This window comes from Oenanthe melanoleuca, chromosome 7, assembly GCF_029582105.1.
Source record: "Oenanthe melanoleuca isolate GR-GAL-2019-014 chromosome 7, OMel1.0, whole genome shotgun sequence".
Taxonomy (NCBI): domain Eukaryota; kingdom Metazoa; phylum Chordata; class Aves; order Passeriformes; family Muscicapidae; genus Oenanthe; species Oenanthe melanoleuca.
This window is the reverse complement of record NC_079341.1, coordinates 26,383,215-26,408,715: the sequence shown is the minus strand read 5'-3', so window position 1 is coordinate 26,408,715 and position 25,501 is coordinate 26,383,215. Positions and strand designations below refer to the sequence as shown.

At 37.7% G+C, this 25,501-nt stretch overlaps 1 protein-coding gene across 1 annotated transcript in view; it reads right to left on the bottom strand.

Moving 5' to 3' along the window:
* Window positions 1-701: 701 nt before the first annotated feature.
* SLC49A4 (solute carrier family 49 member 4) overlaps window positions 702-25,501 on the bottom strand; it is a 62,646-nt gene continuing 37,846 nt past the window's right edge. Inside the window, exons 5-9 of the mRNA XM_056496956.1 lie at window positions 20,428-20,536; window positions 19,735-19,802; window positions 14,783-14,910; window positions 5,366-5,548; window positions 702-2,211 (exon numbers count right to left, since the gene is read on the bottom strand). Coding sequence (XP_056352931.1) covers window positions 2,096-2,211; window positions 5,366-5,548; window positions 14,783-14,910; window positions 19,735-19,802; window positions 20,428-20,536 — 604 coding nt within the window. The 3' untranslated portion in view covers window positions 702-2,095. The remainder of the gene's footprint in view (window positions 2,212-5,365; window positions 5,549-14,782; window positions 14,911-19,734; window positions 19,803-20,427; window positions 20,537-25,501) is intronic.

Below are 25,501 nucleotides of genomic sequence, written 5' to 3'. Positions count from 1 at the left end.
GCAAGCGATCCTTGGTTTCAGAATACAATAGGTAGCAGCAGCTACTGGATACTGAAACTAATCCAGGCACTAAAACATAGTAAAAAGAAGCTGGACAGTTAACACCACTCATCTGAAAAGTAAGGGATGATGCCAGTGGATCTGAATGTGCTGGTTGGACTGATTTCATTTTCCCTATGCAGGTAAGCTACACTACTACAAAGAGCCTGCTTCAAGACAGGAAAGATCATTTAGAGCTGATAGAGGCAATGAGCTAAATCCATTTTCAGTTACTACAGTAAGTACATCAATTGCTCTGAAAGCATAAAAGCAGGGAACAGCTTGTTTTATTTTACTGCACAGATACACTCCTGAGTTAAGTCTTAGAGGTGTATTTTCTCTGCAAAAGGAGAGCAGGCAGGAGGAACAGATTCATATCTGTGAGCTTACCGTGTTGGTGTCACCCCAGGGGCAAAGAAGAGCGCACACAGGAGCAGAGGGTTCTTGATTCAGCTTCTAGAGATGCAGAGCCTCCTCCAACACGTGCACCCACCCCTGCCACAGAACTGCCAGGGCAGGAAATCATTCACCCCTGAAAAGAATCCCTGTCCCACTCATGGCAGTGACTGGCTGGGTTACAAACAAGGGCCCATCACCTTCCCCAGACAGGATCACCTGCAGTAAACCTAGGGAAACACAGACCCTTGCACAACTTATATATATATATATATATATGTATCTCTTATATATATAAGTTTTATTTGTGTATACATTGATATAAATATGCACGCCCCCATACACACACACCCCCGTAACACAAAGCACAGAACACACACACACACATACAGAAATATTTCAAATGATGCTGAACTGAAATCTAAGAATATAATTAAGAAATCATTAGCAGGTTTAAAAATTGAGTTAAAAAACTATTCAAAGTGTCTTTAATACTTCTGTTCAAGTAAGGGCCAGAATGACCACAGGTTAGTACTGATAAAAAGAGCTGGCATTAATTTCCCATATTATGCCAGAACTCATGAGTTACTCCTCATTGTCAAACTCATTGTCATTTCGCCATCAATGCACCTCCTCAGCTAGAAAGGGTTTTTTTAGGAAACAGTGATTTCTCAAGACTTGGGTTACAAGCAGTATTGTTTAGGCACCCTCAGTCATAAACTAATCCTAAAAACCACACAGACCTTAGAGTATCAGGAGAGAATTAGCAGGACTCAGACATCCACACCCACAGTATTCAGTGGCACAAACAGTAAAAAAGGCAGTACTGGAGATGGAGGATGGGAAGGTGACACAGTGGTGGCCTTTAGAACAGCAACATTTACCTAGAGTGATACTCCAGTACACCACAGATGCTCCATATTCAGGAGATATGGAACCATGGTGGCATTTCAGAGATGACTGTGGGCGCAGTTTGGGATTCAGTGGCAGCTAAAGCTATTGTTTACTTGTGCTCCAGGGTGGTAACAAACACCTCTAAAAACACTGCAATTATTTGGGATATTTAGTATGGTAAAAACCCTGGTACCAGCGTCTTATATCAGAACCCGCTTTATTAGAATGTAAATGTAGTGTACAAGCACCAAATAATTTTAGCTTAACTGTTTAATGGACATTCACTATATAAATGACTAGTGATTTTAAAGAGATCTTGAATAAAAGATTTTTGTTTTCTTATTTTTTTCCTTTTGTTAAGATTATTTCCTATTTTTATTCTGATAGAAGACTCTGAAGATTACTGGTACCTTGGTGTGTATAACCGTGAGTCAGCACACAGGCACACACACACAAACACAAAACATACATCTCACTGCTACATCAAGAGCCTCCTCAACAGAGAGCCCCAGCCCTGGCACAGGGACCTGGACAGCAGGGAGATTCTCTTTGTGCATTTCGGTGTCACCATCACCACTCCGTTCCACATTTATGGCAAATCAAGATGGTCTTGAACGTAAGAACAACCCAGCCCTCACCCTCTCTAAATAAAGCCACGATTAAGTCTGGAAATTTCTTTTTTTTTTCTGCTGTTCAGCTGTGCAAATCCAGGCAGATGTGCAGACTGCAAAGCCGACTTCAGTCTCTTCCAAGCCCTCACCAGTGATCAGACAGAGACGACGACATCGAGATAGAGTCTGTCGTAGGACTCGCGGAAGCACAGGATGAGGAGCAGGCTGAGCAGACACGACCCTGGCAGGCACCAGTTGAACCAGGAAAACTCTGTGGAGCACAACAGAGACCCACTCAGTTACCAAACATGTTCTGTGTTTAGAGTGACCAAAGCTTGGACTGATGGCAGGTTTGAAGGAAATTGCTGTGTTCTGACAAAATCCTGGCAGCTCCCAATTGATCAATGGTTAACAAGGTCTGTGAGCCTTCTCCATGGACACCTTAATTATATATATTTATACATTTATGTATTTATATATTTATAACCAATGCCTCCAGCTAATGTAAATCCTCCTTATTCAACCTGCCAATGAAGAGAACGGGGGGAAAAAAAAATCTATCATTGCTAATGGAGAATAAACCACTTCCAAAGACTCTGCTCATTAGTCCCCTGATTTCTATGGATTGAGAACCAACATTAAAAGCATAGGAAGAAACTGGGTTTGATTTTGAATCAAACCTGCTACATCGTGTAAAGAGGGAAAACCAATTCCTCAGAAGAAACTTGTGCATAATACGATCAATTCAATTTAAAAGTCATTGCACAAACAGGTTCTCAGAAGCCTCTTTTCAGCTGCTCTGAAACAGCTAACATGCTGCTCTTAAAAGCCTGTGTTCTGGACTCAAGAAATCCTTTAATCTGAGATTTGACTAATATTTAGCAGATTGATTCATGGGTTTTTTCAAATAAGTACAACACAATTTTCTTTTTTAATGTGTCAATTTATCTAAAGAAATATTAATTTCACTGGATAGTGTTTTACTTATTTTTTAAAAAATCCATTATTATTATTATTATTATTATTATTAATAATAATAATAATAATAATAATAATAATAATAATAATAATAATAATAATTTAATTTTGCAGAATCTAAACTCTCTCTCCAGGTCTGAGTTAATCAAAATCAAGGCTTCATCACTGCTACTTTCTTAAATCTGTAATTTATATTGCTGAAAGAAAAAGCATGATTTATTTTAAACAATGCAAAGGACACCAGTCAGAAAGCCTGCAAAATCAACCTTCCAAAACCAGTAACTTTCAACAACACTCTCCCTGATCCACCAAAAATCCTTATGGATTTGTTTAGGCAGTAATATTATTAAAATCATAGTAAAATTTTCCTAGGCTTGGAGAATACTGTTATGTGGTGTTATGTGATGCCAGAAGTCAACAGGCAAATGCTTTGCTATTATTTTCCTTATAACATTCCTCCTTAATTGGATTAAACAGACTTTAATTAAAATATCCTAAAAAATGAAATTTAACTTGGGAATCCTTCATGTCTTTTTTGATCTGGAATTTGTGATACTCGTGTGAAGCCAAAGGTCAGGTTCCTTTTGTTTTCCCTTGGAAGTCCCTGCAGAAAAGGCAAAGGAAAGCTCATCCAGAGGCTGCAGCTTTGGGGCACAGAATGAGCAGCAAGGCTGAGCTTTAGGAAGGTTGACAGCCCCACTCTGCTGGCTGAACCAAAATCTTCAGTGCACTGGAAAGCTTCCAGGGTTTGGGTCCTCCACAGAATTTGCTGTATCAGTACAAGGAGAAAAATAGAAATTGGAATGAAAACTACTGAAGATTATTTGGCCTAAAAGGAAAGACCAAGGGAACAAGACAAATTTGACTGAGTTTTGATTTATCTGTAAGCTTCTTAAATGTCATTAGAGGATGTATTTGAATCAAATGAAAGCAAATGATTAAGATCATTATCTACCTTCTAACGGATTTTTTTAATCAGAAGAGCCAATAACACCCTGGCACTGATCCCCCCCAGTGACCACACACTCCTACTTTCTATCAAAGAATGGATTTTCCTAAGCACAGATTACTTTATTTTCTTTGCTTTTGAAGAAATAGGGAAAATATTTTAAGTGTATGGGTATACCAATTTCAGATTTATCCTAACCTGCATTTACTGATATCTCGTAGGGAAAGAAATATGAGAGACAAAAAATGGTCCCAAATACCCTATTTATAGGGGAATGAGTCCATTTTACTGTAGTTCTTTCATCAGAAGTGAGACACCATATCCCCATCCTCATTTATTATGTAATGCCAAACTCTGAAAAAATTTTCAGAATATTCTGTGTCATCTGGCTCAGGTACAGATGTCAGAAATGATAGTATGTCTGAACAGAGTTACAATCAATTATCAAAAGCATACTTTAAAATGTAAAGACTAGCTCTCATAGCACCCAAGGCTAGCTACAGTTCAGCATCAGTATTAAAAATATTAAACTATTTCTCTCTGTGTTCACAAACCAAAATTTGGAACATGGTTGTCATCCTGCCTGCAATTTCCTGGCAGAAAGACAAACCATGCTGAAAAATTGGCCCAGGTTGAAACCATGATAATTTCTAGCAGAATTCAATCTCAAATTTGTCACTCTCCTCTTAGTTATAAAAGACAACATCTTAAGAAGGAATAATACATAAAAACTCACATTTTCTAAAGGTTTACAAGTACTACATAGTGATGCAAATGTTTACCATAATGACAAAATACAAAGAAAAACGTCTGTGTCTTTGAAAGGCATTAATAAAGACCACTTCCCTTTGAAAGCAAGCTGGGTTCTTATTGTACATTTAGAGTAATAATATATATTATAATCTACTAAACACCAAGTTTCAGTTATGATTATAAGTTAGGAGGAAGCAAATAATACTTGAGAGACAAGAAAGTCTGAATAAATTGACAAAACCATGAAGTGAAATCCTGTTGAACTGGATTAGGCCACAGGATTACCCAAAGGAAAGCCTGTTCTGTCTTTTAGCAGTGATCAGATCTCTGACCCACTGAACAGAGCTGGCTTTAAATGGGGCATTTCTGCTCTGCCCCTCCTGGGCAATACAGTTCTACCCAGGAGCATGAGGCTGGGTGAGCTTTACTGTGGTTCTGAGCACCCACAGTACAAACATTATTAATGCCCACATTACCCAGGCCTTTGTAAAATATGGTGACACTGTGTACCTTGGTGGTTTCTGGCTACAGCAAATTCAAGTACAATTATTTTGCATCTAAGAAATTTCATTTTTATAAGCATGCATATAGGAAAGAATAATTAAAATTCTCCTTCCTTGCTGCCCTTGATTAGATTCAAACATTTGGTTATTAATAAAAATTGTATGTGCAAATCCTTCCTTTTTACTGACAAAGGTATGTCCTTAAGGAGAATTAAATTTTTCAAGTGGCTTATATTTCTTACCTGTATGGTAAAATGTGAGGAAAAACAAAAGCACTCCCATGAACACATTACTCAAAAAGGTGACAACTCCACAGCTTATTCCTTCTGGAACAGGATAGACTGTCTCCACAAAGAGCTCAAAGAATATTGGTACGCTGCTGTTGAGGAATATACCCAGTAAAATGCAGGATGTGTACAGTGTAGCTATGAAAGAAATAAAAACAGTTATTAATTTCATGCTGGTGTTTTTCCCCCCTATTCAGAGCTGCCAAGAATACTAATATCTGAATAACCAAAAATGCATAACCTTATTTTTATCCTCTGTGCATCAAAAAGAACATCACACCCCACTAGCTTTAAAAAAAAAAAAATAGAAATACTGATTGATTTATTTATCTATTTATTTAAACAGAACCCATGAAGATACATTCAGTAATTTGGACTTCACTTGTAAGTAAAACAAACAACAAAATTATGAATGCAAAGCATCACCTACAGTTTGATTTACCTCTGAAACAAACAGAAAATATTGTCCTACACACAATTAGGACAGGGAGCAATTAATGCACCAAATTGGAAATGGACATGGATTAACCTTTTGACTTAGCTCTAAAGGTCAAAACTAATTTTGCTTCCATTTTACAAATAAATACTAATGATCTACTAGCTATCAAGACATTAGTATTCAGCACAGCCTGAGCTGCAACATGTTGAATCTCTTCTGGCTTCAAAAGGAAATGAAGGGCACCCAGCTCCTGACAGGAATGGGACAGATTTGATAATGCAGATTATTTGCTGCTGTACAACAAATTGTTTTTCTTGGACAAACCAAGAGAAAATTGTGACATTTCTTCAGCAGTCTCAGCTGTTTTGTTCTACAATTTCTGACAAATACTTCACAGTTCTTAATACAGAATCTTAAGATACTTATATTATCATTTAATAAATACATTATAGCTATTTCTGAGCAAAAAATCAACCTCACAAAACTTAACAAAAATGTAGTATATATTTAGAAATTTAAGTAAGTTTTTTCTTAGTGCTGTCTTGGACAGAGAAGATTTCCTGACTTGCAACCTCAATAACCCGAGGTTATTGACCAAATAAAAAGAAACAGAAAATTATCAGAAGGCTTTAAATAACCAGAAAACTCTGGAATAATTTCTGAGGTTCCACCAAAATACAAAGAAAACCTAAAGAAAAAAAAATTAGATTCAAAAGTGTTATTAAGTCACAGGCAAATTATTTATAGTCTTTTCACTGCAGTGGAAAGATTATATGGTACAAAATCCTTAGAAATTTTCTTTATATAAATATATGTGATTATATTTCAGTTTAATTTTCACTCTTTTGTCTTGAAAGGAGAGAACAGAAACAGCTCTGCTTCATCTTTTGTTAAGCACTGCTCAAGCTTTCAATTGAGAAACTGTTAAGCAGGAAATGTTCAGCTTAACAAAAAATTAAAAACCAGCTTTTTAAAACATAAAAAGTCATGGAAAAGAAATAAAGGCATTAAGAAGCAGAAAGGGCTATCTATCACATCCTCTATTTCATGTGGTTTGCTTCCAAGGTACTAGGACATTTCTTTCTCAACAGAGGACTTGTCTGGACAGGAAAAAGGAGGGAGAGCTGGCCCTACTTTTTTGAATATACCACAGTACTCTGAGCTGTTAAGCAAACACACAAAAAAATCAAACCAACCCTCTCAAAAAAAAAAAAAAAAAAAAAAAAAAGGTAGATTTTCCTACTCTTGAATTTTCCTGTCATAAACTGCAGAATAAATCAAAGAAATTGATGCAAAATACATCCAGGAGTTGTCAGAGAGGAAAGAAAAAACCCCATATAGTATTAGGATGTTCTTCCTAATGCACTCCTCCAGCTAACACTGAAGACCTGATTCCCTAGTTAAAAGATCCATAGATTTTTGCTGGAAGTCCTCACCAGTATTTAAAGTTTCATGAGCCACTCTTTGAACTCCCATTTACCTCAAACACTGCTGCATATTGCTCTAACTCTCTCTAACTGCTGCTGAGTGTAGCCAGAACATCACACTCAGTGGTTTGAAATTTTTGATTTGGCTTGAGAGACCAACACATAAATGAAATAGAAAAATCTCTTAAGAGAAATGAACATCTGCCCCTTATTACACTCAGCTGAAGATGACTGTAAAATTGACTTTTAACTTCTAGAGAACATTTTCAGAACCTCCCCCAAAGAAGCGAAGGTGGCACCCAGCCGTAATTCTGTATTAGAAACTCAAACACTGGAAACAGTTCAGAAGCTGCTGAAAGCCTCAACAGCACCATTGAAAGTGAAGCAGTGAAAGTGTCAGAAGCAACATCTCTACAAGAGGCCTAAAACATCTTGGGAAATCATGCCTCTGAACAGAGACAATGTCTAGACATGTAATTTCCAGAAACTTAAGAGTCACTGAGATGAAGGCAAAAATTAGCAGCCATTTAAAGACTTCAGATTTTGCTTAACACAGCAGGTGCCAAGGTTTCCATAAATGAGCAGAAGCCTTCAAACTAGATTTGCTAGTTTAAAATAAGCCAGTTGAATTACATCATTGCTCACCACTCACTCAAAGGTATGAAGGTGACCAGAGCACAAGTGAACAAGGGCAGTAACTCACATTTCCTTGTCATGACACTCACACAAACACACTGGCACACACCTCACACTTCCACACTGAGAGGAAAAAGCAGCTTTAGCATCACCCTTTGGCTGCCCCAAAGAATTGCTTGTCTTGTGCACACCAAGAACTGCCAACTGAATACCAGGGACAGCACATCAGCTGAGATCACAGGTAAAACACTTAGATCACTGATAAAACAAGGTCTGTGTGTACAGGTACAGGTAGGCACATCTTTGGAATTAATAAGCAGAAATGCCACAGCAAAAGGCCAGACAGAATATAGCATCCACTAGATGCCAATTTAAGTTCTAACATCAAATGGAAATTATAGCTTTCAACTGGGAAACCACAAAAAGAAGCTCTGAAAATGAGAGAGATGTGCACATCTGAAAGCCTTCTTTAAATGGTATATATTGTAGTGATAGGAAACTGCTTTTTATTTCATGCATCTGTAAATCACCCAGGGTTATCCTGAGTGCTATACAAATGAGCTTATTCCAGTAACTTGGCAACTGAGTCACAAATCCAACTGGTCAACTAGACAGAAACTCAAAGATAAGACACACCGTTTTAGAAAAATAAGATGCGGAAACAAGCAAACTCAGAGTTCAGAAGTGGTCTTTGTTTTTTATTTCTCACACTAAATAGTGTATCTCATATTCCAGCTTGTGAGTGACAGGATAGTAGGGAGATGTCATCTATTAACAGGGACCATTTGCTTTCCATCAGAGGGACCTTGTGCTGAACGAACACAAACAATTACCATGATTTTATACTGCAGAAGAACAGCTGCTGAAGTTACAGCAAATGTTCTTTCAATTAAGACAATCTTAATGACAGTCATTGGAAATGAATACAAGGATCTGAAAGCACTGACAAAAACAAAAAAATAGAGAGATGATTCACCAAGAAGCTAACATGTCCTAAAGAATAACAACTAACTTGGATAGGCATACCCTGGAGAAGTGTGTTGTGCTACTGCTATAAAAAAAACACTTTTTCTCAAGAAAAGGAATTAATTATTGCCTGTGAAGTTACGTGCAAAGTTGCATATCTAAGACAATGGCAGTTATGGACAGCAACAATGGAACTGGGCTAGGTTTCTTAAAACATGACATTAATTGAAATGGCTTAAAATATGTTTGTGCATTAAGCAGCTATTTCTCATGTTGACCACTCCAAAAAGATCAGCAAAGGCAAAAAACCCATCCAAAGCACAGCTGTTTCAGAAACTGGCCAGGAGCTGCTGCAGCAGGAGGCCCAAGCCATGTTTTATCACGTCATGTTCATGCTTGAGGCATGATGTAACCCTTGCTATTCTCTCAGCACTCATTCTGCTGGCCAGGAAGGAAGCAGGGAATAAACGTGTCTTGATAATAGCACAAGAGATGTTACCAGTTTGATGACTTGGGACTGATGCCTTAGCAGAAAGAGGAGAAAAAGTGGCAAGAAGGAAGGTTTATCTGGCTTATTTCGATAGGCCTTCAGCTACTGGATGGCAAATACATGCCCATATCCCAGAAAAAGACTTTCTCTCCTCCCAGCCACAAGCTGTGGCAAAACCTTTCTGTTAATTAAACAAAAAAAAAAAAAAAAAAAAAAAACCAAAAAAAAAAAAAAAAAAGCGGGAGGGAATGGGAGGGAAGTTAGGAATTCAAGCAGGGAAGTGATTTCAATGGCAGCCTTCTCTTGGTGTCCTCAGATGAGCTTGCAATTCAGCAGAAGGAGACTCAACTATCTCTGATATACAATTTCCCAAAATTTTCCAGGATGTTCTGCAACATGTTTAGCAATTTACTCTTAAATTATACAATCACTAAATGTATAACTACAGAGCCTGATCCAAACCCAAATGAAATTGATGGAAGGACCTCAACTGATGTGACTAGTTCTTATCAACCATTGGCACATGTATCTTGGCTGACTTTTAACAAAGAATATGAAATATTACCATTTTAAAAAAACAGTTTTCAGATAAAATTGCACAGGAAATGCTGTATCAAGTGCAAGCAAGTGGTACAGTATCTCCTTCCAAAGTCCTCCGCCAGAATCTCTTGAACTCTGCACATTTTATAACAGTTCTCTTCTGAGACACTCTCAGCCAAAACTCACACAAATTTTATATAGATAAACAGGAGAGTAAATACAATGGAATATATTCTCTTGGGAGCAGCACACAATTTAAAGCAAAACATATGGAGATCTAGGGCACTTTGTTATTGCCCATTATAACTGCAGCCCAAACAGTAAAGTGAAAGGATAATGTCTCATGTGAATGCAGGCTTTGTTGACTTTAGTGCTTCAGTATCCCCATGACCAATTCAAACAATTCAAGTTAGTTCCAGCCAAAATCTGAAGTCCATTAAAGTAGAATAAAACCTTCCTATAATCTAACTCTTGCTACTGGACATGGTAAGAAAAGTCACGGAAGAAGTAACCTTTAATTTTTCCATGAGAAATGTGACTCCCTTAAGGTAAGATGGTAAGTTTTACTGTAATTCACTTATGGGAATGAAAAAACACAATAGAAGAAGTAGTGCACATTTATAACACCAATATGTTTCACTGCCTGGATTTCCATTCCAGCATGCACTGATCAAATTGCTATCTCATGATATAGCTTCAAAGTAACCAAAAATCTGATCAACTTTGATTTAGTTGACATTCTTCTCATGAGAAAAGCAAGTGGAACTGCTTTGAAAGCAGAGCATTCAGTTTGGAGAACTAAGAAGTGAAAAACTTACCGAGTAAGCCTCAAGAAATGAAAGAGGGCTGGAAATGACACAATACTTGAGGTTTGCTATCAGTGGATATTTAAAGTGCCCAGATTCATAGACGCTCATCCCTGAAATGCTCTTCCCAAATTTCAAGTACTGCATACTATTTCACACTGTTCTTTAACATAAAATAACCCCCTAAATTAGTTCTTCTTTAAGCACTTTTCTATCTGTGACGTTAAAGAAGATGTCAGTAAAACAAAGGTCATTATTCCCATTGTATGAGTGGGAAAAGCACAGCAGGAGTCAGAGTAATGATTTGCCCACAGACCTAAGCAGATTCATGTTCTCAGGGCTCTCTGTTTTATCCAGTGGGTTCCCCTGCCTTACACACTTATCAAGCACATCTTGTTTACATTAAAGAAATTAAACAAATAATAAACCAATCACTATTATATTATTAACACCTCCTTTTTTCTGTGCTTTGTAGATGAGGACAGTGAGACACATGTTTATAATGTTCAATCTGTTGAACCTGAAAATAAAAGTGTGGGCTGCTTAACCTAAATATAGTCATAAACTTCTGGAGTTGCCTCTGTAGTCAGTGTCTAGTGCCATGCAGCACTAGAAAAGATTTTGTAAAGCAAACTTCTGTTGCATGTGCTCATAAATATTAGAATATTCTTGATATGCTACACTGAAAGCATTCAATCTGAGCTGCGAGCAACTAGTGTTGCATATCAATTTTTGGAAAATGCTACTATTTGTATCCAGAGATCCTACCAGCAATACAAAGTGGCAAGATACTGAAACTGGCAATACAATGCCTCACACAATTACTTTGGGTCGAAGTAACCATTGTACATAAATTCACATAATGAAGTTCAGTACAAAGCAAACTAACAATGAACTTGGCAAAGAGAAACAGATCAGCAGCTGCACTGGGAATTCAATGGAGAAACCTATTTTAATGCTCAATGTGTACATAAAATTGTCTTTGAAACTGAAATGCAAGTAATATACATTAAAATTAAAATTTCTTAAAATAAAATTCAGGCTTGCATAAAATATAAATGAATTCTAGAATCAAGGTTTTTGGACAACTGTGATTAGCTGATGAGAGGTATTGCAGACAGATGATATAGTAGCTGGCACTGTATCCCTACTGCCTTGCTTTCTTTTTCCCTCCACACTGACTGTTATGATTCATATATACAACTCTGAATGCACTTTTTAAAAAGTCTTTTGAACTTAAATTAAGAAGTCAGCAATTGACACAAAACTTGTCTTCCTCCATGGCAGGAGGAACAATTGAGGGTATTATGCAAATACAAAGCAGTGCAGGCATTACTCAACACAAACAATGCTAAACAGTATAATTTAAAACCACAAATGCAGTCATTGATTTTTAATATCTGCATTAAAGGTCTCCATTCTAAGTAATTACATTTTGTAGGAAATATCTTTAAATCATGTTGTGCCTATTTGAAAGGAATTAGGAGAATATTATACAAACAAGGTGAAGAAAATGTATTTTGCTGTGACCATTTTTTCAAATACCTTCCCTTCCTCAATATTTAAACCAGGCATTACTAACACTGATACAAAGAACACCAATTAAAAGAGGGGTTTGGTTTGCTTTTATTTTAAAAACAAATACTTAAGAGATTTTTTCTTAAAATTTTAAAAGATTAATGGGGGGAAAGCCTCACAATGATGTCTGGTTTTGTTTTGCACATCTTCCATTCCTACAAAAAAACAGAGAATAACTACTTGGAAGTCGACTGTCAACACCTGTCCACTGATATGCAGAGTGACTTCTACCTTTACCAGCTACCACTAATCACTTCCAAAAGCTGGCAGCCCACAGCCTGCATTTGACCTCCCAGATTTGTACTCCAATACACTCTACATCTCAAACTTTTAATTAAAAGGAGAAGAAAAAAAGGAAGTTCATCCAAATCAATTCAAATGTACCGTTTCTCCCAATTACTGTGAATGCAGAGGTCATCATCATGTTGCATCATTACATTGAGGAATAATCTAGCATGAAGTCCTATAAATTAGCTCAAATAGCTTGTGTGTTTTCATCCATAACAGCATATTTCATAAAGATATAGCACTGCTTTTCTGTGTACAAGGAACTAAATTGAACAGGCACATTACATCTATTTCGTAAGAACTTTAATGAGAAAAGCCTGATATGAACCTTCCCCCACCACATATCTATGAAATTTAAACAAAAGAAAAAAGAGATCTTATTTTCTGACTGCACTCTGATGCTTTAGATTACCTTTTTTATTGTTTTGAGGAATGCACCACATTCCAGGCACTTCTATTCAAAACAAGCTTGTGTTTTAAACAAAATGGCTCAGTATTTACAGTGACATATATAAGAGATGCACTGACAGAAAACACTGATATATAAATTACAACTTAATCTAAGGAATCATCCATTTTAAGATAAATGGTAATTGCATAAAAGTACAACCTAATCCCTGTATTTGAATCAAGGGATGGTAGTTTAGGAGACTATGTATCAAACCTCAAATACCTTAACTACTTTTATGTCCTGACACCTTTCCAAAAAGACCAGCACAATGCACCTACAGGCTACAAACAAATATAGAACCCATGTTGCATGCCAAATTCTTTACAAAAAAAACCCCAATAAAATAAAATCAGAAAGAGCTCCATCAGTTTTGTTTTGGAACACTGGTGAGTACGTACATAATGACTTTCCCCTCTTGAAACGTCTCTGCTTCATTCTTATGCATAGACTTGAAGGGTCATTTATGTGTTTGGCTTGTTGCATCAATTTAGAGGATAGAGTTACTGTAAAAATTTACATTACTGCAGGCTTGTAGTGATGAAACAGGCAAGCACAGGAAAAAAGCTTTTATTGCTTTTATTTTAGATTTGATGGAAATGTGTAGTCATTTAGTGTGACAACAGCCATCATGAAATTTGATTTGTTTATTGATTAAATTATGTTTTATTTAAACAGAATTTTTGAAAGCATTGAAATTTCAAGATAAAGCACAAATTTGACCTATCTAACCAGATGGTGTTGCTCCTGAATTGATCATGTATTTCAATTTGCTGTACCCACTTTAGTTTATAGTTGTGACATTTGCAGTGCACCAAGGACACTTACTGAAACTCAACTTCATTTGAGTAAAACACTACTCTATATACTACTTTCCCCACCAAACTCTTTTATTAAAAATGGGCAAAAAAAGTTTTCATTTCTCCTAGAATGCATAAATTGCTTGTGACAAAGATGGTACTTTATTTAAAATGGATTTATAGGAGTCTTTACTCAGTAATATTTTTGAATCTTGATGGCTCAGGTTTTACTGTAACTTGCTACTCTGTTGAAGGTTTTGGTATCACAGGTGGATCAGTCCACTGGTGCAGATAATAAGGTGAAGGACAGATTTTTAAGAACTAAGCAGTCCTAGCTTTCAACTAAAGGTACAGCTTGCTTGCAGCCCAACTAGACCTCTGAGCTTTTCCCCCCACTCCTGCCAACAGCTTTTTTCCCCTGTCCTTTTGAGGCACAGGCTGAGTTAATTTTGGGCTGGAAGAGTTCCCTGAACCTGCATGCAGGTGCAAAAAAAGAGGACAACACTGTGCAGGGACAGATTTAGATGGCTGAAAACACTATGGGTCACCTTGGTTTGAAATGCACCACGTGTTTCCAATAACTAATGTAAGTTTCAAACTCCTAAATTCTCAGACATGCAACACTTTTCTCATTCATCTGATTTTTCCTGATTTATTTCTCACTTCAGTTATTCCAAAGGACTCAAAAGAGAAAAACACTTAGCCCCCAAATCATTTTCAAATATGTATTTGGGGTTCTTGGTATTGGGTTTTTCAAGTTTTCAATCTTTTTATGAAGTCATTCCAAGCCAGTGAAGATATTTCAGCTTCAATAGACTTTCTAAACAATTCTTTGTCTTAGTAAAAGTACTATATTACTAAAGATACTAAACCAGGTTATAAGATAGTGAAGACTGTAAATATTTGCCTGCAATATCAATTATAAAGAATAGGAATTAAAATAATTGTCAATACCTGTGGTTAAAGGCAGATGAGTGACAGTAGTTAGACAGGTGAGAGTGAACCAGGTTGATGCTAATGTTGCTCCAGATAAAAGCAGCAGCAGTATGAACTTCAGCATGCCCCTGATAAAATCTGCAAATCTAAAATAAAAGCACACATCAGAGCAGTACAAATGCTGATTTTCATATTATTTAAATGTGATGCTTGACAATTAATTCAGTTTATTATCATTAAACATTCTGGAGACTATAAAAACAATTTAAAAGCCATTTCTCATTTTCAGAAATAGAAAAAAGGTATTTTTATAGAACAGTGATATTTCTAGCTGTCAAGCTGAAGAGCCATGAATTTTTTAGCTGTCACGAAGTAACAACCAAACTAGAACAATTCTCAAGCAATTCTCAATGCATCAAATGAAAACACTGGAGCAAAGTTTTTTTTTCCTTCTGCATTTGTTGGACACATATCTCACCACTACTTCCATCACTGTTTTGTCAGCATTTGCCAGTCTCCCTTGGCAGACACAGAGCTCCATTAGCATATGAGGAGGTTGCCGTGTTTCATTCAAAACACAGTTAAGTGTCAAGATTCATTCCTGTGGGAAATGGAGAAACTCCAAAAAATTCCAAAGAATCCCTAGCTGAAGATGACAAGGAAAGCTTCTGAACCCTTGGATGCATTGGTGATGAAGCTCATGGTGACTCAGGCAAGGAAGGTCACTCAGGGGTTACACTCTGCCAGTGGCTGTTTTGGGTTGAAAAGTTCCAGAAACCACAAGCTTGGTGCTACTTCTCTCCTACACAGACCCTGCTGACAGACTGGGGGAGGATAGCCCCACAAGTCCTTGGGCAGTCTGACTGTTATATAGAGGGAATTTTACCTGATGGTAAAATTGCATTTTTCCATCTTTTTTTCCCTTTTTCTTTCAAGGAGACAAAATGCTTTTGAGCAGTGCTCATGTGGCATAATTATCAGTGCAACTGCTCTTTTCAAAAGGAATGTCAACCTAACTACTGGGAAAGATATATTAGAAAAGGCAATGTCATTTATTGATGAGTAATTTTCTATAATCTCCTGCTTAGGAGATGTGATTTTGGGATGGACAGGTTAGGTATGTATTTCTAAAGCATATCTTCTGCCCCCACAGGCTCCTACCTTGATCAGGCTAATGGCAGCATAATCCACCTAGTTTGGTCCATAATGAAATTTGTCTGTCCATCAGGTAACTGTCTTCTCTGCCCTGACAAAGATCACTCTATAGGCAGATACCTTATAGCTTACTTGATAAAAGAGGAAATGCTACCAACATTTTGAGAACTTTCAAATATACCATAAGAGATGTGGGAGTAATGCAGTCAAACACTCTCCGCTTCTCCTAAACAACATTTTTCCTTGTATTTTGATTCTCCCCATGCCTGAATTCCACAGTGAATTTAGCAGTAATTCAATAAGCAGTAGTGGGAGATCAATGCTGCATATAATCTGAGAAGTTTATGACTGCAGTGTTCAAGTGGCTTATGCATTCATCTCCAATAGCCAGAGGTCAGCTATTACTACTGACAACCCAATCGAGGAGTCAGGATTGCCTCACTGGTTTGCCAGTTTCTTTAATTATTCTTTGGGATCACTAGGGTCAAAATCAGCGATTTTAAAAGCTTTGCAGAAGCATCTCGAAGTGTAAACTTCCAGCTTATCCCACAGAGACTCCTGCTTTGCCTGCTGGCAGACAGCATCACTGTCCTTACAGGCAAGGGCAGTGACATAGACCCTGTCCAATGAAACAATGTAAGAAATACCAGCCTTCTGGGAGGGACATTCAGAGACTACAGGTCTGGGGGTGATCTCTAGGGGATCCTCGGTCTCTATCCCATCACCAGGGTATGTGGGGATGGGAGGTTGATATGCATCTAGGCCATTCATGACAGCTAAATGAAGAAAATACCTACCTTTACCAAGCAGCTGCAACTCTTCCTGACACAAATATCCCTGTTTGGATAGCAGTGTGCTCCAAAGAGCTCTCATATATCACAGAACTCCAAAAGGATCAAATGCACCCCAAAATAAAGGTTTATTCAGCTATTGGATTCAGCCAGCAACAGAAATAATAGAAAAAAAAATTACATAATAACCTAGCCTAAACGTGGTAATTGAAGGACTTTTGTTTCTTGTCCGCTTACAGAAGAATAAAGAAGACTGTAAATCTAGTCTATTCTTCATACTACTTGCTTTAATCAAAAAATATGAGAAATTACTTTTATCCTCAGGCCCTGTACCTGATTTCAAACCTTTGTTCTGAATAAATCCTTCTTCATCATCTAGAATGCAAGGGATTATGTGCAGCTGCTAAAAAAGTAGGCACAACGGAAGAGAAGGTGTGTACTTTGCCAGACACAGACCTCTGAGCCTACTGCTGGTAACAGTCTCCAGCCTCCCAGCAGATGCAGCCCCAGGCTGTATTCTACAGTTAAAATCACAAACCCACACTGCTGACAACACTGTCTGTTGCTAAGGAAATTATCACCATGCCATAAAGTTTCAGCATTTTGACTACACTGCAGGTTAGAAGCAGGAACTGAAACTGAGCCGCAGAGGACAAAACCTCAGAAATATCTAATATCCTTGGCAAACATGGGGAAAAAAAGTTTTAAAAAATCTGAGAAAAGGGAAGAGATTTATGTTTCCATGCAATTACATGAATGCTGCTCTTTGACACTTTTCTTCAAACTAGTAGCATTTGAAAGCTGCCAGCAAAGGGTATAGCACCTACCAGCTGCCCAAAATAGGCCAGGCTTTTCAATTACAAAAATGTAGCAACCACATTAGCTAAACATGTAAGTTCATGGCTATCAGGACAGCAGTGGGTGGAGAGTAGAAGGATTTATGTATAATGCTGAGGAAAACTTGCACCATTTTGAAAATGAGATAGATAAACAAACTTCCAAACTGGGCATTACTTTAAATACAGATGATTTAACACCTACTGTGATGTACAAGACCTAATGCTCCAGGACAAGGCTCAGGTTGTTAAAAATTCTAAATTATAGAATCTGCATTGATAAAAATGGAAGGAGCAAATTCCTAAGATGTACCAATTTTGCTTTGACAAAATAGCAGAAGAAAAAAGAAAAAAAAAAAAAAAAACCACCCTAAAACTAACAGCTTCTTGAGAGGTGGTTAAGGGAGAGAGCTGCTTGCTTGGCAAATCACAGTTCTGACACTGAAATATATCAACTTGTCAGCTTTGACAAGAATCATTACTTAATTTTCCTAATTACAACTTTCAGCAGATTACAGTCAGACTCGTCATTGATTCAACCCTACACAGATAAATGCTGAATAGGCCTAGGAGGGAGAGTCATCCATCAGAAGTGACAGATCACCTCCTCCCTCCCTTTCTGTATGCAAACCCTCCCATATGAACTGTGCATCGCCCAAATCAGAAAGACATATTTGGAGAGAGACTGTTGGTATTTCTTCAATTTACTAAATGCTACAAAATACAGGTATTTGACAAGGTTTGAAATCAATTTTGAAGTAGTTAAAGGGAGTGCCAGCATTTCCTAAAACTTATCCCAGGCAATATATTAAATAAATTAATCTACCATAAAGACTGAAATTTGCATGCTGGTATAGAGTCTGCAGATTCTCTCCTAATAAAGTTAAGTGAGCTTCTAAGCTCTACTACTGAAGTGTTGCAAATATACTAGAGATTAATTCATGATAAAAAATATCAAACTGGCAGTCTACCTGCTTCAAATGCAACCTATGGCATCTGTGTCATTTACAGCAGTTGCTTTTAAACATCTATTTTCTTACAGAGAAAACACTGTATCTGAGATTGGCTAATCAAAAGCAACTCTTTTTAGAAGAAATCAGGGCATGAACTTTGCTTGGCTAGATGAAGTCCTTTGACCTGCATCTGGAGTGGATGGGAGAGAAGAGCTTGTTTCTTTTCCCTAGGTCAGGAGTTTTTTCCTCTCCCTGCTGCAGTTGCTAGGCAGCCTGTAAAATGTCAGGATGTGAAACCTCACATTTCTTTATGCATTGTATACACAGATGAAGCACAGCAAGTGAAAAAAAAAAAAAAAAAAAAAAAAGGAGAGTTTCAAAAAGAAAGAAAAGAGAGTCCTAAAAAGATCGCTCTTCATCCACAACACCAGGACGATGCAACAGTTGCAGATATTGGTAAACTCACTGCAGAACTGGAGTCCAAAAAGTGGACACAGAGAAGCCAGGACAATGCTCAGATATTATCCCAAAGCAAGGGGACCATGTGATAACTTTTCCTCCCTCACACCATCCCTTTTCCTAAAGAAGACCTCAATGGAGAAGCAGCAGCCTTTTGAAAGTACAACTCATTTCTTGTTGTTCCACTCCCGGTGTCATCAGCACTCACAATGGCCAGAGACAGCTGTGTCTGATTTATAAAAAGCATACAGACACCCATACTATAGCCCATAGGATACAGGAGAAAATAGTTAGGATATGCAGGAATCCAGCAACCTGCCCAAAATGGGCCCAGACTAATTTCTCTGTGGAGGAACATAATATTATTGTAGGAGGCTGCCTGTGTTACATTCCCTATATCCCTTTGGGAATCAGAAGTGTTAATGGAAGGAGACAGACAATAATTTCTTCAGTGCTTTCCAAATGTGCTACAATGAGGTTCTCCCTCATACCAGGCAGCTGAATTCATCAGAGCTGTCTTTAAAAGCAGCATACAGGATGCCATTGTCAGGAGCAAGAATCTCACTTCCAAATGCAGGTATATGCATGTGGAATTCTCAATCCTTAGCAAACACTAACATGGTACAAATTATTACTTTACTAGAAACACATTATAACCCCAAAAGAAATTTTTCTATTTCAAGTTTCTTGAAGATGAGAGAAAACAAGTTTTGTTCTTGTTAAGAGGATAAACCAAATGATAATCACAGTTGAAGAAACGAAGAAGGACTTCCTACCTTGCCATTGCTATGCCAACAACACAACCTCCAACTACAGACCAAAATCCAATCCAGCCTGCATCCACCTGGCAGGAGAAAAAAACCAAAACAAAACATAGAGAAATATGTTAAAGCTGAGAAAATAAGATTGTGTTACTTTTAAAACAAATGTTGTGCAGGAGCTCCAAACTGCTAACAACAGCTCTCTACAATAATCTGAAGTGCAAGGCTTTTCCTAAGAAACAAAATAAATTCACCACAAGAAAGTATGACTAAGTAGTCTATGCCCTAAAAGTGACCTCTCTTTATGGAATCTGAGTAATGTCCTCTGTTTTTTTATAATACTCTATCAAAAGCTTAGAAATCATCTTCTCTCCACTTCATCTTTTCCACCAGGCATACATTATTTTCTTTCACTAGAGATGCAGCAGCCAACAATATTCCCATTTGTTTACCTACTTCTTCCTTCTTGTCAAAAGGTGTGTACAGCTCTGAAAACACTCACCACGGATGGAAAGTCAGCAGGGAGAATTGTGACAGTTAGAGATGCCAAAGCTAAAGTTAATTTAGTTTTAAATTTCAGGGACTAAAGTGGTCCATATATATTAATAGCATGTTAAACATAAAAACCTGATAAAACTGCATGCTAGTGCAAAATAGAAACATACCACTTACAAAACAGCTGCTGATTATCAGTCAGGAGATACTTACCTGGCTAACATGAATGGGTGTTAATATCAAGTCCAGAACACCAGACCAGCCAGAGAAAACACCCAGTGGTATCGCATAGGCTAAAGCAATCATCAAGAATCGGAAATTGCTGTGAAGATAAAACACTGCCATTAGGCTCAGCTTATATTAAAAAATGCACCAAGATTGGCCAGGGGAGTAAATCACATCCTAGAATCTATATTCTGCTCATCAAGAAAAACAGCAAAGATCTGAAGGAGGAGTGAGCCAGGGAAAACAAGAAAGCTATCCAGCCACGTCACTGAATTTCTCATGGCTGATATGTTACTACCTGAGCACTGTGATAAAGAAAAAGCTAATCTCTCCACATAGTTCAAAGATTTCTGTAAGATGTATGCTGGGCTCATATGTTTCTCATTTCTGCAAGCAATTCTTCCATGTATTGGCATGGGCAACCTACTTTGCCTAAGTGTATGTTAGGAATAATAAGCACTAATTTAAAAGATTAAAAACTTATTTCAAAAATAGAATCAGATATTCATTCCTCTTGAACTGTAATTTAAAAAAAATACCCTAAACCTGTTTTAATTCTCTATTTTGGTGAAAGGCAAGGAAAGCTCTGGAAATGAGGCAGATACAGTTGCAAGAATGGAAAATTTTGACAATTTGAACTGATAAAAACCAGCGACAGATATAATACTCTAAATAGTCAACATGTTTGCTTTCCCCCTAGTTATCTAACCTTTAGTATTCAGTGAAGGTGAAACAGTCAAAGCTGTATCATCATCTTCAATGTATAGAGCTAAACAACCAACAATTTCCTCTGCTCACCATAACTGAAAGCAACTTGCTAAGAGACATCCAAGTTTTCCTCAAAAATGTTTCAAATGGGAAAGAAAATGTACTCTTGAATGTGAAACAGCGATATTTTAAACTGAAGAGATTTTAGGGTGATTCCAAGGTCAGTTATTCCATAAGATATCTGTGTAAACCCAAACGTGGCTCCCTCTAGTCTCAAACAATTTACATAAAATTGATCCTGATCAGTACCAGCTCCTTGGCAAGCAGTGGCAATTTGATAGAGCACAGTTACGAAAGCCAAGAGGGAGAGAGAGAGATTCAATTACTCTCCAAAACATTTGTAAGTTTGCAGCTTACACTGTTTTACTCCCTTAGATGCTCCACACACCACACACCAGCCAGTGCTTTTTGCACTGTTCTTTTTCACACATCCTCCTCTTGAATAACACATTTCCATCCCATGAACATATCCTCCACTTTCAATACCACTCGTCAGATTTATCTTTTAATGCAAAGAAAAACAACTCTCGAACTTTCAGCTCTTCTATACATTAGGTATGTATTTTTCTGAATGCTACTCTCTGCCTGACAACTTCTTTTTTCTTTCTTAAGAATGCCATACTCTTTTTCCCAGTCTACCTTGAATCACCTTGGCATTTGATGCTAATTAACACTATCCATGTGAAAGCCATTGCAACATAATAAAAGGGAATTTTGCATAGACCTTACAGAGCCATACTGTAGATTGCTAAGAGGAAACAAGTCTGAATGCAGTGTTCTGAAATAACATTTGCTGAATATTCAAAATCTTTGGCTACCTGGACCTCAACTTCATTAAAGAGCTACTTCTGAGGGAGAACTTTGTCCTTTATTTGACCAGCATTTCCTGTGGTGTATTTGTTTTCTGTAACTCAAGCAACTGTGATGTGGGATAGCTTCTCTGTGCCAACCCCTAGAACCAATCCTACAGTACCAGCTCTGCATGATGACAATATCCGGGGACAGAGCCTGCTCCCCTGCCTAGTCTCCACAACAAGGAAAAGGGAGCCTGGCAGTGACAGAGACACTGATCACCAGGTGTCATTCTGCCCCCTTGCCCAGTAATACCTCACTCATGCTGGCAAAAGCCATTTGAAACACGCATTTTTAACAGCAGCTCCACGTTTCATGGCTCCAGTCACTTGTGTACAGTTTTGCAATTTTGCAACTGCTCCACTGAAAGCAGAAAAATGTGCTGTCTGTCACACTATCAGCTGTTGAACCCACACTGTTTTCCATCCTATCAGCAATGACAGGATATCAGCATTAGCCTCTCTGTTAAACCATTCTACTGGAATATGAATTGATTTTTTCTTCTGTTTTTTTCCAGAAACCTAACGCCACTAGAATCTGTAAGACAGGCGGTTCAGAGGGGAGCCCCATCAAAGTCTGTCATCATTTTCAGAGTAACTTTGACAGTGCCTATTAACATCAGGCACATTCTGAACACATTCCATTACTGGATGCTGATGTTGATGAAAGTGTCATTAAAGCAATAATGATGTATAAAACCCCTGACACAAAATTTCAAAATTGCTTACAGAGTCCCTAGAAAATACAAAAGCCATGTAACTGGCTAAAAGTATCTTATTACTTCAAAACAAAAATCACAAGACGTTTTTAAACTCAGATTTTAAGACTTATCAACTATTTACTTGTATTAGGATTTTTTTCCATTGAAGTTTGTGAAATTTTCCTGAATGAAATGAAGTTTCCTGAACTGGGGAAATAAAAACAAGTTCATATTTGCTTCACCCAATAAACTGAGACAGGGCACCACACATTTTCTAATGGAAATTCAAACTACACTTGTCAGTGTGTGATAGACTGTTAAAAGATTTGGGCTTAGCTCCCAAACCATGACCAATCTGTTGTCTCCCACTGCAGGCTGAGAGAGTTGGTATCAGGAGATAATCAGACATCAACCAATTGCTACAATCTGTCAGAAGGAGGAACCCTCCAAATCAGAAGGAAGAACCAAGTTCCTAAGAAAGTCCCCCAAAAAGGGCCCATAGGGGATGGCTGACCTCTGCTGATGGTGTAATAACTCTGCAAGAAGCAGCTCATGTAGGTGACTGCCCAAGGACCTGAAGGCAGGAAGGAGTGTGGGAGTTGCAAGGATGTGACAGAACCCCTTGGTGTCCAAGGAAAAAAGGTCAGTGACTTCAATGGTAAAGTTATGCTACGTTGCTTTATTTTGATGTAATAAAACTGGTATAGAAGACAGAGAAATTATGAACATCTCAGTTCTCCTGAGTGTATCAGGTGCATAGCTGGGTCAGCCCACCAGCTCACACACATCCTAAATGCCTTACACACAGTTCTTGTACCAAAGGGTAATTACAATAAAAGGAAGTCATGATTTCCTGGTACTCTTCTGCTGGTTACCTTCACTCTACACCACCAAGTCTAAAGAAAAGCTCTCTGAGCCAAGATGAAGCTTAGATTAGGCAGGCAACAGAGCTCACAAGCCTAATGAACCAGATGATGGATTTCTCTTGAAGCATGGCAGATATCATGCTTTTCTTTTATAAAACTCCCTTGCATGACAGATTGTTACTGAACAGCTCCCCAAGATAAGTGGGTTTAATGATGAACTGTTGATTGTTTCATGTACAGAGGAATGAAGTGCCTTTGATAAAGGGAAGCATGGAAGAATGCAAGACCTGAGGGATGAGAGATATAATTATCTACCTGTCCACATTTTAGAAAAGCCCTCTTGGTTCTTGGAGACACTGTAAACTATACTCATTATTTAAGAGTCCAGTTTGTTTTCTTAAGTTTCACTGGTTATTGCTAACAGTAAGCCAGCTTTACTGTTTACATCCTGACCTTACTAGTATCTCAGGTCCACTGTTTACAACACTTCAAACATGGAATCTAATGGTTATAAAATCCCAAATGGAGCACTGTCAACTGAAATTTTATATTTCACCTGAGGAGCCAGTTGCTGTTTGAATTTCTGTTCAACTGCAACATTTTTACAACAAGGCCCTCAGGCAGGGTCTAACGGCACACCAGCTTGGGTGCAGAACAGCATTATTGTGTGTGCTAAGTGCCCTTAAGGGAACTGCTATTTTTTAATACCCTGATTAGGTCACTTTGCAGACTAACCACCCACTGTACTCACACCTCCTGAGCGCCACTCTGCTCCACAATGAACACATAGGATTAAGCATCTTGCCAACTATTTACTCCCCCAAACAACAACAACAACAACAAAAAAGCCTCCAAAAACAAAAGAAAACCCAGTGAAAACAAGGGATGAGTTATTTTTGCTGCCTCTAAATACAATTATTAAAAGTACAGCCCACAATAGGTCTGTAGTAACTAAATGTCTAAAGCTGCACAATTACCAAGCTTCAAGCAGCCCTTTATATGCAGATTCAGCTCCGACATCACTCAACAAACAATTACAGCAAGAGCCAGAAGCCTACCAGTGAAGTCAGTCATATTCTGCACCAGGGGAGCAGCTCTCCTTTGCCCTGGGAAGCTCCTCTGTGCAGTATCATCTACAGGGCATGGGCCTTCACAATTATTCACCATTAATATTACACTTGCTTTAGCTGCTCCTCTGTGATCATATTTCCATTACACAAGACACTATACAAACACTGGGGGAAAGTGAGACTGTGTCTTACCAAAAGAACCCAAGAGGGAGAAGCTGCAATACCATCACTTTCTTTATAATCTCTCCTTTTTTTTTAACCTAAAAATTCAAAGGAAGCTAGCTCACCTTTGAGCCTATCCAGAAACACATCTGGAGATACTTTTCCTATTCCCACTTCATATTTTGATGTACAATTAATGAGATTTAATTGGTCGTATGATAGTTTTAGAATAGTTCATGCATTGCTTCCATGGCTGAATGAAAGCAGCTCAATAATCCTTCAAAAGACAAATAAACCCCAAATTAATTCCAATATAATAAGCATAGGAGAAACCAACTTAAAAGTTAGTTTTGCCCAGTGTTGTTCACTGTTTTCTCACTGCTCACTTTTAGCTATCTTGTATAATCTGATGTAACAGAAGCATTGCATAAGAAAAGCCATGCTAACAGGATGACTAAAACACTGCTGTTGCTGAAATATTGGCATGAAGACTAGAGATATACACAGTGGTTTAAAATTTAATGTCTGCTCTTTAGCAGTTAACATCCTTTTATGTCTTGACATTAATATTTAATTTTATTTTGTTTAAAACCAACTTGTTTGCTCAATGAGAAGATTAAAGCACACTTGTTTTTATTTACTTA